The 14,778-nt window shown below is 37.6% G+C and overlaps 1 protein-coding gene across 4 annotated transcripts in view; it reads right to left on the bottom strand.

Annotated features, from left to right (window-relative positions):
* Window positions 1-4,419, bottom strand: part of LOC134539565 (beta-1,3-galactosyltransferase 1-like) — a 74,403-nt gene extending 69,984 nt beyond the window's left edge. For 2 of the 4 annotated variants that reach the window (XM_063381712.1, XM_063381714.1), the window contains exon 1: window positions 3,543-4,419. In XM_063381712.1, coding sequence (XP_063237782.1) covers window positions 3,543-3,672 — 130 coding nt within the window. In that variant the 5' untranslated portion in view covers window positions 3,673-4,419. The remainder of the gene's footprint in view (window positions 1-3,542) is intronic. The other 2 variants (XM_063381715.1, XM_063381716.1) reach the window with 1 other exon arrangement.
* Between the last annotated feature and the right edge of the window lie 10,359 nt (window positions 4,420-14,778).

The following is a 14,778-nucleotide window of genomic DNA, read 5'->3' as shown; positions in this document are numbered from 1 at the left end:
AGATAATGATTTATAAACTCCGCGAAAGGAAATGGAAAAACAGAATATTAAATTTATTTAATATTTAGTTACACTTGTCACTGTTCAAGTATCGAATTGAGGGCAGGAATCCAGCGATTCAATATGTAAATTAATGAGTGATTTTTTTGATGAATTTTGGATTTCTTCCCGAATTTCTAGCTAAATAATTACACGATTTCAAGATGGCGCCCAAATTTCAAGATGGTGGGGCACCTCGGTAATAAATTATTACTGCACTGTAGTGGGTTAGAATAAAATTATCCAGATGGAAATGTACTCTATAAGACGAGTAAACACACAAAATGGTGTACTCCAGCAGGTGGTAGCTCCTGGTAGCATGTACCGAACATAAAATGATGGATCCATGATTGTCGACAAGGACAAAGTCAAATTTCAAGGTCAAATTCAAATGTCAAGGTCAAGGTCAAATGTCAAATTTCAAGGTCAGGGTCACATTTCAAGGTCAATGTCAAAGTTCAAGGTCGTTAAAATTTCAAGGCCAAGGTCAAAGTTTAAGATCGTCAAAGTTCAAGGTCGTCAAATTTCAAGGTCAACAGTTAAACAAAGGTATGGTGTCCAGATAATTATACTAACATAGTATCAGCACACTCTAGTGGACGAATACAAGATGGTGGTCTCCGGCGGATGAATACAAGATGGCGGACATGTCATACCAGCTGATGATATATATACCTTGGTATTGGTGGTGGTAGATCAGTCTGTAGGTGGCTTCTGTGGAGGAAGGATCTGTTGTTTCTTTGCTCTTAGCGGTTACGAACCAAGGACGGGAATCAAACTAATCAATCGGTATTCTAATAAGTAATTTTTTGATGAATTTTGGAATTTTTCCCGAATCTCTAGCATTAAAATTACGGATTTTCAAGATGACTGCCGTCACGAAAGGTGCAACGGTGGTTTTAAGAATTGTTATTATTTAATTCGGTTGATTAATTTTTTTAAATGATTTTTAAATTTTTCCCGATTTTCTAACATAAAAATTACAAGATGGTGGTTCTGTCTCGAACATGTGATGATATTATTACTTTAAATTTAAAAAAATTACAAGTCCGAATATGCATGTTACTGTATTTTTATATATACCTTATTTAATTTTCAGTCTGGTAAATGTCTCGATGGACGAGCTTTTAAAGGTGTATGTTTTCCAACCTACAGATCAGAGCTGCGATGGTTCGAATCACGGCACTTCCGATGTATTTTGTATAAAAATTTAAATTTAATAAGTCGATAAGGACCTTAATAGCTATGGTAGGTAATGGAACACCGACCTTATGTGATGAGACAGAGCGACGCTGGCGCTCTCTATGAACAAACAACAGAAACAAAGTCGATGGCATCCAAGATGGCGGCCTCCAGTGGAACAGAAAAAAATCAAGAGTGATGCTGGCGCTGTCTAGAAACTAACAACAGAGACAAAGTCGACGGTATCCAAGATGGCGGCCTCCAGCGGAACAGAAAAAATCAATATGGCGACAGAGACGAAAATTTCATTATAATGAGTGGGACGCTCGATTTAAAGATTGCGGATCCAAGATGGCCGCCGAGGTCAAGGTCACGGTACTACTTGTCCCGTTACGCTCGTCCAAGGTGGCCGCCGTGACGTCACAATCAGGGATGTGTCTCGGCACTCAGCACCGGACCCTGGACCCTTGTCCCAGTTCCTTCATTCCTATACTACTGACAAGGGTCTATATTATTTGATTATGAAATAAATTTATGAAAGAAATAAGTGTTCTCTCGCAAAAATGTCTTATCCTTATTTATTTGTTTGTAGAGAATTACTTCGTTAGTTTTGGATTAATATATAACCTAACAAAATCATGAGTTTAAATACAAGAGTAAAGTTAAAAACACATGGTTTTGAATCTTAAATTGTAATTTTATGTTTTAATACAAAGCAGGTTTGACGTCGAAGTAGTTTTTGGTTAATTTAATTATATCTGTTGCAAGATTAAGTTCGCGGCATATTTCTTTACTGCAGCTGTAAATATTACGATTCAAAAAACAAACAAACAGATGACTAACATATAAACAATTATAGAAAAAAAATCATGCTGCTAATACTTTAATCAAAAGTGTACAAATATTTTTTTTTAATATTTTAATGTTTTCCTTGCACCTGCTAGGAAACATTATATCCAACGAAATTTATAGTTAGGTTTCTCACAATGTGAGAAACCGAAATTTTATCGCTAAAATAGTATTCTAATTGGATAAGATACCGAAAAATATATACAATATTGCTCACGCCAGAATGTTTTGCTCTTCTTACTAGGTATCTGAAATTATGAATTTGTGTTTTAGACTCAAAGGTTGGATCAAGAAAATTCTAAAACAAAACTACCGTAACAGAAAATATTGAGAATAGAATAAAATAAAATAAATTAAACCACACACGTTGTAATAAATTCAAATCATTTAAAGTATGAAAGTCAGTGCTGTATCTTGTAGCGAATAACTTCCGCATCCATCCCTAAGTTGGAACTGTGTCCATTAGCACTTCATTTAACACTTAAAATTAACATCTAACTTTAAAATTGTCTAAAAACACCTCCTGACTTACAGCGTCTCCGATCGCAACAATGTATAAGTCCAAAACAAACATACAACGATACAACTGGTCAGTAAGTCAAAATAAGGCAAGACGTTTAGGACGCGTGATAGTAGTAAACAGAATTTAAACATACTAAAAAGGTTGCAAAAACATTTAATATAAATAATAAGGTATAAAATAATGATGCGAAAAATCATTCAATGATAACAAGTTAAAGTTACCTACTTTTACAATAGAGTTATCAAAATTACTTACCAACAAACATTTATTCGCGCGCGCGAGACACAAAGCAATATAACAAATATAAAGTTATTTGTTTACCTTTTCGCACACAGGCAAATTAGAATATTCTGCCAATTATTACAAAAAGAAAAAACATAACTAATATGCACAATTTTTTTAGACACTTAAAAACATTTAATAAAATTATTAAAATGTTCGTATATACAACGTAATTTGGGGTGCTTAAAAAAAATTAAAACTATTTGTTAAACGAAACGGTCCTACAAAAAGGTTCATTAAAAAGCTATGTCGGCATAATCAACTTAAAAAAAAGAATTCCATCGCGACTCATGATACCTATATTTCGTGTGCAAAACCGACTTAAACTTCACAGTTATCGGTGATTTCGAAACAGGCCACATCTATGCATTTCTCTTTAAAACACACTAACGGTCTTGCTTGGGTTTAAATGGCTTGCAACTCGGCAACCTAATACAATATTTTTCTTTAATCTCTGTGGATAGCTGTGTGACGTTATACATACACAATCTGTAACCTGACATGACTAAATACAACCGATTACGCTCCTAAACAAACAGACAAAACTTAATTGCAAAATTTCCAAGCCATTGTAACTTTATACCATTTGATATAGGTAATACGTTCTGATTCTTCCCGCACATGATACACTCTTGACACTGCAAAAAAAAATTGTAAATACTCTTACCTTTGGGACGCGGAGTCGACATTATAACTGAAACAAGACTGGCCATAGAGTAAGTAAATATGGATGCATTTAAACACACGGGCGAATTCTTCGGTACGTAAATACCGAACTGAAACTCGCGAAATTCCATTTCTAGTGTAGGCAAGTACCGAGCAAAGATAGTTCAACTAACTTAGTGGCCCGCGCCTGCCCCAGACCGAACAGCCACCAGCAGCCTGACCTAGACTCTAGACCAACATACAAGACAAGAGTCTAGCGGCAGCAATGCTACCTTCCTGATTTTATGCTTTTTTTTTTTTTCCTAACCTAACTAAAACTAAGTGTATTTTGGAGGAGTCCGGGTTAGGGAGGGACCTAGGTGCGTCTCAGGCCGAAGCCTATACGCCTAGTCATGCTGGGATTAGCCATGCAAGGAGAGGGTCGCATGCATCATGTGCTAGGAGGGGATTGGCCAGCCATGGCAGCGATTGGCGCCATGACTAACTCCCCTCACTCTTAAATCTAGACTATAACTAGAGATAGGTTGGGCCCAGGTAAAACCTGCATAGACACAGGGAAAACCCTGGGCACATTCATGCGGGATGCAAATTGGCATGCATTACGTGTAGGAGTTTACAGGAGACAGAGGATGGTCTGGATGAAGTGTTGGACAGAGTAGAAAAGAGTCTACCATGCGGGGGTTGGGAACTTGGACTCGTAGTCCGCTTTGCTTTTTATCCAGGACTGGATTTAGTGACCAGGGACGCAAGCGCTCCTGGTGGTGAGTGGTTGCACTGACCACTCACTCCGCCGCCAGTCAGCACCTAAAAAACTAAGAAACTAAAACAGAAAAAAGATAAATGACTTACAAACTAGGCATTTCGTTACGAAATATGCAAACACCCAACTCAGGGATGGACGTGCAGTGCTTAAGATAAAACTAAAATAAGAACTAAAAATATATATAATTTTTTTTTTTTTTAGATTTTTTATTATTATTTTAGAAATATATATTTTTGATGACTATTACTTAGTATCTAGGACTTATTACTAATTTACAAATCTCTAATATCTACTACTATACTACTAGTTAAATATAGAGGAACTGTCGGTGTATAAAGTTACAGGTGAATTAAGTCAAGACCTATTCGCATTCTGGCATTGTTGCAAGCTTGTAATTAAAAATCCCATGTCTTTCAGAAACACAACCGGCACTGGAGGTGAAGCCTGCCAGGCGGGCCATGCCCATCGTACATAGGGAGTCAGCCCTAACACAACAGGCAGTGAACTCCCGGGAGCCGAACCTACACCTGCGTGCTTCGGACCATTTTGAATAAGCAATTTATTCGTTAATGTCTATAATTTAAGTTTCAACTCGCGGGAGACTGATTGGCCGATCGTTCAGCCAGCCACAGCACACTACGGAGGTCTGTGAGCCAAGATTGAATTTGGCATTTTATATTTTCCATGCAACTCTGGATCTTGTTCGCCCAGTGATGAAATATATGGGTTTCTGCTTATGGCACATTTATCATAGAATTTTTGCGCAGTTCGGAAATAATAATGTTTTAAAAGTTCGAGTTTGAGCTCTCTGTGCATAGCCCTTACGGGGCAATACACAGGCGCATCTGTCGCAATACGAATACTCTTATTCTGAATTCTCTGTAGCTTGATTAAGTGAGATTCCGCTGCTGTTGCCCACACCGGCGCTGCATACGTGATTATTGGTTTTATTAGTGCGTTATAAATTATTATTCCGTTTTTAACAGAGCTACCTAAACGTCTGCTCATGACGGGGTAGAGAGTCATGAGCCTAGTGAAAGCTGTTTTTCTTTTCGCCTCTATGTGATCGCGCCATAGTAGTTTCCTATCCATGTGTACGCCTAAATATTTAACCACATTTTTGTGAGGAATTTGCTCATTGAAAAGTGTTAGTCGTGGTCTATCTTCAAGTGGCGGGAGATGTTTACGCGTAAAAACTATAGCTTCTGATTTAGTAGGGTTTACCTTAATTCGCCATTTTGTGCACCACTGTTCTATTGAATTTAACGCGGTTTGTAATCTGTCTGCTGCGAGTTCTAGAATACTAGATCTGCTAAACAATACCGTATCGTCCGCGTAGCAGCCAAACTGAACTGATCGTTGTGCGGGCTTAGGCATATCGTGGATATAAATATTGAATAAAACCGGCCCCAAGATGCTGCCTTGTGGGACTCCTGCTTTAATTATTTTTAAATCGGACTGTGCTCCTTCTGTCGTGACTCTAAACGATCTATTTTCTAAATACGAGGCCAGTAATTTAATATAACAATCGGGGAAGCCAGTTTTATATAATTTATAAATTAAGCCTTCATGAAGTACTCTATCAAAGGCTTTTTCTATGTCCAAAAACGCTGCGAGATTATAGCTATTCTGATTGAACGCAGTTATTATTTGTTCTGTCATACGGACCAGTTGATGCGTTGTTGAATGCGCGCTGCGAAAACCAAATTGTTCGTCCGGCAGTACGTCATTTTCTTTAATGTGAGTATTTAGTCGCTGTAGAATTATGCATTCAGCTACTTTTGACAATGTACTCAGCAGACTAATGGGCCTATAATTTTGGGGCAGTGTCTTATCTTTTCCGGATTTATGAAAAACTATCACATTCGCTTCTTTCCACTGCGATGGAAAATACTGTAGTTTAAGTATTCCATTTATTAATTGAGCTAGGTATTCCAAAATTTCATCGGGCAGTTTCTTAAGGACTACTGCCTGAATGCCATCGTTTCCCGGTGCCTTACGTGGTTTCATACGCCTGATAGCCTGTTTAACTTCCTGAGATTGAGTTAAGTAAGGTTTTGAGGTTAAAGGCTGATTAAGTTTAATTGTAAGGTCTCTGTATATTCTGGCATTAAATTGCGGGTCACAGGGTTCGATATTAGGTTGAAAGGCTAATTCAAGGGTATTCGCGAAGGCTTGTGCTTTGTCTGTCGGTGTAAAAGCGAACCCAGTGCGTGTTTTTAGCGGAGGTATTTTATCTATCTTATGAAGGAATCGCTTTGTCATACTCCAGGTGCTACCATCTTGCACCTGTAGCTGAGAGACTTTCGTCTCCCATTGGCTGCTCCTCCATAGAGTTATTTCATCGGAAATTATTTTCTGTAATTCATTAATTCTCGCTTTAATGTCGCGCTGCCTACGTCGAGTATATTCGCGCCTTAATCTATTTTTCTGAGAAATTAAATCCCTAATATACACCGGCAGTTCATCTTGCTTAAATCTAACCACCTTTTCTGGGATGCACGAGTTAATTGCAGTTTGAATTTTAACTGTAAGTTCAGTGACTGCTGATTCGATGTTATCTTTTGTTTTAAAGTTGGCAGCATCGGCTGCAGGCAAATTATCGACTAAATACGTCTGAAAGCCTCTCCAGTCGGCTTTCTTGTAGTCTTTAATTTTTCTCGGAGGACTGATGTCAGTGTCCACGTCATCGAATAGTAGATGTACTGGAAAGTGGTCAGACGACATTTCGTGAAAGACTCTGAGTTCGAATCCCGTTTGAACTCTCTTATTTAATGCAATATCTAAAATATCGGGGTTGTGCCTTAGTACTCCGCTATCGTGAGTGGCTACCTTCCTGCAACTGGCCGCAAATGCCGATCCTTTCCGAAGTTAGCCGATCGGGAGCGCCTACCCCCTGGATGTTTTTTATTTTTAAGCGCGCGTTTTTTCTCTCCAGTATAAACATGCCACATAGACTGTTTAGTGGATGGTTGGTTATATTAGGTAAGTATAGCTACATTAAAAATACTGTAAAATCATTTTATGGTTGCTTAGCAAATAACTTTTTAATATGTAGCTATCCAGCGCTAGGAAACAGTTTACATGATTTCACAGTATCTTTAATGTAGCTATCCTAACCAAATCAACCGTCCACAAAGTTTTAAAGTATTTATAATGTAGCTAACCTAACCTAATTGACCATTAGTTATCATGACCTTACCTGAAAATTACAATTTAATTAATAAATTTACTTTTATTTGCATTCATTATTCAAATATATTTATTACTTTTGAAATTATACGTGCTCGTATTTATTTTTACAAGTATAAAAAAATTCGCACCTGCCGGGATTCGAACCGTCAACCTTGCCGCTGAGCGCTCAGCCACGAGGCCATATTCGACAAAAGGAAGTTTCAGATGACATATGATTGTGCCGCCGGCCCCGGAACGAGCCTGAGCGGTGCGGCAGCCGGCCCCGGAACGAGCCAGTTGCCAGTTGCAGGAAGGTAGTATTGCTGTATGCTACCTTCCTGCAACTGGCCGCAAATGCCGATCCCAACATGAAGCTAGGCAACCAATGACGACATCGTCGGAGCTTGGAGACCACCGCTTACCTATTGTCACTCTACAGTGTACCTTGATTTTAAGCATTAAATGATGCTATTTTTTGGTTGGGTCCCCGAAATCAGACAATGTTTTTTAAGTGTTTAACTACCAACATGCGAATATTTAAAAATTATGTCAGAAAACAATTCCGAGAAAAAATATAAGTGTAAATAAGTTGATATCATTCAGTTTCATTTAATTGACCGTTATTTTATCCAGGAGTTACCAATTCTGCATGATTACGTAATAACCGGATGAAGCCTTCATCTTTTTCAGCTAATTTTGAGCCATATTGGCTGGGCGCCTAAAAATTGGCCGAAGTGAAGTGATTACATCGCGAAAATATTTTTAAAAGACATATTTTAAAATAAATGAGTTTAACGACGGAGATTTTAATTGACACGGTGAAGACCATATCCGAAATATTCTGGGTGAAACAAATATGACGTTGGTAAGGTAAAAAAAAAAAAAAAATACTTCAACTACATCATAGTATGCCGTCTCCAGACAATTCATATCTCTATGATTTCATTTAGCTCACTTGAAACTATAAGGACACTATCCTCTTTAGATTACAAACCACAAATTTAAGTAAAGCATTGGATTTTGAAAGCTACTTGTACATTTATCAAATATTGGCTAATGCCCGGCATGTGTTGCAATGTCTCTTCAATTATTTTTTAAAGTTTGTACCCACATAAAAATCATCTCTCAATCTATATTTTCATTTATCTCTCTGTAACTCTATACATCTCTTAACAACTCTATATCTCATTCTAGTCATCACTCTATCTCGTCAATTCATCTATCTCTATATGTATATCTCACTAGTAGTTTAGCCTGGTTCCTCCGAGGACTGGCTTCTAGCTGTGATGTTGTCGATGTTCGCCATTTTGGATTGTGACAATATGGCGGCCATCTTCGATCTCACCATTTTGTTTTCTAGAACTTTCCACCATTATGAATTCCACTATTTTGAACTATGAATTCATCATTGCAATTTCAGTTACGGCCGCCATTTTGAAAATCCATAATTATCAGAAAAATTTAAGAAAAATATAAAAAAATCATTAATAAAATTTTAATAAAACATTATTTAATAAACGCACTTATAACATGTAGCTAGGAGTCCTCGGTCCGAACACAGTAAGGGCAAATATATTACATACCTATGATTCGATCCATTCCTGTCCTTGATTCGATACTTCATCAATGCAAAAAGAAAAACATTTATGTAAAAAAATTAATTTTAATAAATATGGTGGAAAGTCCTAAAAGAAGCTTAAATTTCTCTACTAGCAGCCTCCAGTAAGCGATGATATTTGAATGCCATCATAGAAATTCGTTATTGTTTAGCTAGAATTTCAGAACAAAATTCCAAAATTCATTTTAAAAAAAATTTCAATATAATGATTTGATACTTGAACAATACAAAAATTGGTTGTCTGTAAAGTCGGTTTACGGACGATAGTTTAACGTGACGTCATAACAATACATTGATGAAATGATTGATCCAGAAGAAAATGAGACTGAGCCGTAATAGGTTTTTGCAACCAAACCATTTAGGCATTAAAAATATTATATTCTTTGAGGAAGAATTTTTTTTTAATTTTTCTATCTTTTGCATGGTAAAATCTACCTCTGCATACTTTTATGAATAAAATTGAATCATATTTATTGAATCATCACTATTTTGTAAGGATAGAAAGGAAAGAAATGAAATCTACAATTTAATTGATAAATTAACTTTTATTTGCAGTCGTTAATTCAAATATATTTATTACTTTTGTACTGTCGCGCGTGCCGTATTTATTTTTACAAGTACAAAAATAATGTATTGTAGCGGCTGGGATTCGATCCGTCATCCTTCGGATAGTCCGCAATACTGACCGCACGGCCACGAGGCCATATTGGAAACAATTGTTTCAGATGTTATAAATTAATAATATTCCATGCACGATATTTGTTTGAATTTCTTTTAACTAGCATATTCTCTGTTGGAATAAAAATACTTACACGCTCGTGGGCTCATAACTATAATATGGTGTGTGATTTAGTTGATCAAATAATAACTCATGACAAATAATTACCAATGTCAAACTAAAGCGTGAAAAGTATCATAGCAGCAATAAATATTTAGTTACACAGCTAAAACAATACTCATACAACACTGTTTATAAATACTGATTTACACTAGTAATTAAAATAATACGCACTTGTAAGAACGCCATTTCCTTGCGAATATACTTCCGTGGCGCGGTGCACAACAATAACCTCAGTTTGCCGCCACGTGCCGGCCGAGTTCTCTGTACCGTCAGCAACATACCAGAGAGATGCCACGCCTACAGGACATCCGTAGTGGGACAATTTTTCGTGTGTGCAGCCAGCGTTCATCAATTTATTAGACGTTGTCACATCAAAAATAAATTTAACAAAAAATACTTATTAAATAAAAAAAATGTTCATAATCCTCAAATCAGCTTCAGTTGTCCATATACCAGCCTCCAGTAAGCCGATATGACTGCCAGTTTAGAAATATGTATTTATTGACCCTAATTTTGGAAAAAATTCCAAAACTCATCAAAAAAATTACTTATTAAAATAATGATTAACGTGATAGATTTACATCCTTAGTTTGATTCTTGGCCAGTCATAAGAGCAACAAAAGTTAAAAAAAAAAAAAAAAAAATCCAATTACCTTTCCTTGAGTTTATTTATCAGTCACTCTTCGAAAAACAACTCTAGTCAAGATACCTGTCCGATAAAATAAACATGTTGTCGCTGTGCATAGCATGAATGTTTGATTTTTCAATGCAAGAAACACATTCCAACCAGATCATGTTCAATGCTTTACGTATAGGCCAAGTATATTTTAACCACTAGACCAGGTCATGTACAATGTCAGACGTATAGGCCAGATTGTCTCTGAACCACAAGACCTTCTACGTCGATAGCTAATATAACATATTTCAAGCAGTCAAGACAAAGTTGTAACACCCCTCGTGCCTCAAAATAGAATTATTTGGAATTAATTAAAAGAGCCTTGGAAACAAGCTGGAAAAAAAAATACGTTAAATGAAATGATTTACCAGAGGCGACACGAGGTGGGAATAAACACAATTTAGGAACTTCCTGTAACAAGCAAAGGGGAAGTTGGAGGATCGTTATAATCAATAAAATAAAAACTACACGATTAACTTGATCTATAGTTTCCCTGTTTTATTTGCCCTGATTCATTATCATGTTTCCATTATTTTAACATACACACAAAAGGTTTTAACAATTTTCAAAGATTAACAAAAGGAAAACGAAAATAGCCCGGCCTGTGCTTACTGAGAACAATTTACATTCGTAGTTTGACATATAAACATTTGCATTATGACTTTCACACCCAAAGTTGGATGGATTCGATTTTTACATTGATAATTAGTTCTATTAGTTTTACATTTTCTTGAGAAAAACACTGGTCGCTGGTGGGTTGGTCATCCGGCTGAGATAGTACGTCGCTAGGTAAAGGGGAAATGTTGAAATTACATTACCACCCGGGGTCTTCAAACAATCACGTCGGGTGGTAGAAAAGTTTCTTCTAATGTTTCTTCCCACGGAACAAGGAAGGGGGGGAGGCCACGAGATGAGAGCATCAATCTCTCCCGGTCATCGAACCCTGTCTGCAACAGTCCAAATCAAAACTGATTATAACTGGTATACAGGCAGTCTATGGGGCAGAAAATGCCCGGAAAAAAAAATTTAAAGGGAAAAAGGAGGGTTCGCGAATTATCACTCACCAAAACAGGGGAGTTGCCCAGCACGCTGCAGTCGTGGAGTCAGCCAGGCTCGGGAGCTCGCGAATTGCGCGGCAGGACGCGGATGATTTCTTCATAATAATAAATTTCAAAGAGAAAAATTTCTAAGGCAAATAACTAAACTATGCAGACAGACTAATCTACTAAAATGGACTTGAGGGATAGCATCCCTTATACAAGGTGACTACATATTCGTTAACGGTCGGATGAAATCTACCCGATTCGCCAATACTCGATGGAGGACTGTCTGCAGCCGCGACGCGAGTTGATCTGTCTCGCGGTAAACGGCGTCTCGTAATTAAAAAGTGCCCCCCGGATCTAACAGGTGGAAGGGGGGGGTGTCTGGCCCGCCGAAAAATACCGAACTTGCCCGAACGCGGGCGGAAAAAAAACTCTAGCAGGAGTTTTGAAGTTGGCCACACTGGGCGACCGTAGCGAACTCTGTCGAAGCAGGTCTGAGTTGAAAACAATCGACTCGACCACGGCGTCCATATAACTCAAGGCAAAGCAGGTGCTGCTCTCTGGCGCCCTAGAGGGTAGGCAAGCGGAGAAGTTCGCGAATTGGCCGCTAGGAAGCGCTTGTGATCAGTTTTGGCGCACTCGTTTTGCGAAGAGACCTTGGAAACGGTCACCGGTGTCCAGGGGGTTACGACCGGTCATTGGTCTTACTTGGAACTGAGAAGGGATGGAGGTGGGGGTAAAATGCAACGCTGATGGGAAACTACGCCCCGTCGTGGCTACAGAGGGGCGAATATAACACTACGACGTGATGAAAAAGGCGAATCTCAGCTCGTCTCTGCGAACTGGTCGCCTGCAAGCTACAGGCTTGCCTTGCAGTTAGGATCACGAAGGGAAATGATATTACAGGCTTGAGGCGTGACTGAAGGCGGGGGAAATATTAGCCAGAATGCTAGCCTAGCATGAGGCTGGGAAAGAAAATCAGCTCGCCTCTGAGAACAGAGGCTGAGGGCCTGGCCGTAAAGAAAATAAGATGAGGGAAAAAAAAAATAATAATATTTCCAAAATATTTCAGATTACAACATTTTTTAAATAAAACGTGCCTAGATACTTAATACACGGCACATACTTCCCCCCTGAAAGACGGAGTCAGGGTGGCCCACTTGAGCCACCAAAAACCTGGGTTCCAGAAACTTACCCTGTACCAGGATCTACTGTAGTAAACTACTTACATATAAAAAAAAATATCTTGATCAAATCGAAGGTATATTATAATTAATTAATTAGCACTTAACGATGAATGAAGTAATGAGGAAAGTTGATCTCAGATGTTGGGAATGGTGTCACGTGACAAAACTCTAAAGATGGGCGCTGTGAGGCGGGCCGAAAAGCACTGAGGCCGAAACAAGGGAAATGCTTCCTTGAGCACTCAGTGACTGATGGGGATTGTAACCCCTGGAAATGGGTATGGTAACCCGTAACTTACAAAATATATTTGGGAATAGAACCCCTGTGCAATTGTCTTTCCATAAAAGGCCGAAGGCATTGGGAATTAGCCCTGCACAATCAGGCCATGGAGAAGACGGTCAAATTTGCTGCTTCCCCGAAGGTAAAACAGATCCTCAGTCCCAGAGTGACACAGGGCCTAAGGGTAAGATTCCCTTGGCGGGTTTTTAAATTATCGGGGTTGGAACCCTAAAAGATCAACAATCCGTATGAATGAATGAATTTAAAAAAATTAAATTTTCGACAAATTGAGAAATTTTAGCGCATACAACTCTGATGTTCAATATAACTAACTAATATTTATTATTTAAAATTTTTCTGCAAACAAAACAATAAATTAACGACTCTTCGCACTCAAATTTAAATTATTTAAAGAACGGTAAAATGCAATTAACCAACAATTATCAATCAAAAGGGTTATAAATTATCATGGAGCGGTTAGATCTTCCATGACTGCTGATAGGTTTCACACTGCCTGAGAGGGGGTTTGAACATAGGCCGTCCAAAGGTGAGTGCTGGGGATCTAACCCAGTAACACTCTATGGTCATAGGATTTTTCTCCTAGAGGACCGAGTCTCGGCTCGTTGGCTCGTAGGACCCTTCTTTTGCGCTGCTCGTTGGCTAGCTTGACCTAGCTCCTATTTTAGAAAAACACATAAAAGAAACCAGTTTGCCGTCTGGAAGTCACGTAGCTCTTACTTAAATAAACCATATCATCGATAGCGATGTAAAAGAAATACAGCTTTGGGGGTAGAATGCAAAGGAAACAAAAAAATGGCTAGATGTGACAGCTTCTGTGCTCAGAATCTATGTACGTCGCTGTACATCACATTTACGTGCAAGGGAAAATAAAGAAATAAACATGTACAAGTATTAACGAAAAATCAGAACAAAAAACACTACAAACATTATTCTTGCTTAATTTACGAATTATGATTATTAAAAAAATTGAACTTAATCAAAAATTAAATAGATAAAATCGTCGAACAAAATTCATGAAGATTAAAAAAACTGTCAGAGAAGTATTACTAAGTTAAAAAAAAATAAAACAATTTACGTCAAGCAGCTTGTTCAAGACTGAACTTACATATGGAAAAATTAAAAATTAAAGTATCTTAAATTACATAGAGTGTGCTAGCCTAGAGACGGGATGCTTAAACGTACCCAAATTAAATTAGTGGACCTCTCGTTGGAGGTTGAAAGTATTTCACCACTCTCGGTGATTACTATAAACATTACAATGAGGCTAGTCACCTCGTAGGTACTTAATTTCGGGCAATACGTATTTTAATATGCTTGATTATATTATTATTATTTTATCACTATATTATGTTTTCAAGTATTATTTCTTTAATAATGTAAGACGTGAAATTCTTATAAGGCAAAAGTCTTTCAGTGTAGTTTGAAATCATTATTATGATGGGGGGGGAGCCCTTGATATGTAAATTAAAATCTATATTTAAATATTATGTGCGTGTTTATTAGTAATGGCGTTAGTAGCCTAAAAAGTACTCTTAACTTATAGTTATTTGTTCATATGTAAACTTAATAATTAAATTTAAACACGTTTAGCTGACTACTGCGGGACAACAGTGGAAAACTATAAACTTATTTGACTC

Source organism: Bacillus rossius, chromosome 15 (genome assembly GCF_032445375.1).
Source record: "Bacillus rossius redtenbacheri isolate Brsri chromosome 15, Brsri_v3, whole genome shotgun sequence".
Taxonomy (NCBI): Eukaryota; Metazoa; Arthropoda; class Insecta; order Phasmatodea; family Bacillidae; genus Bacillus; species Bacillus rossius.
Note: the sequence above shows the minus strand (reverse complement) of the source record. Positions and strands in the feature narration are given on the sequence as shown.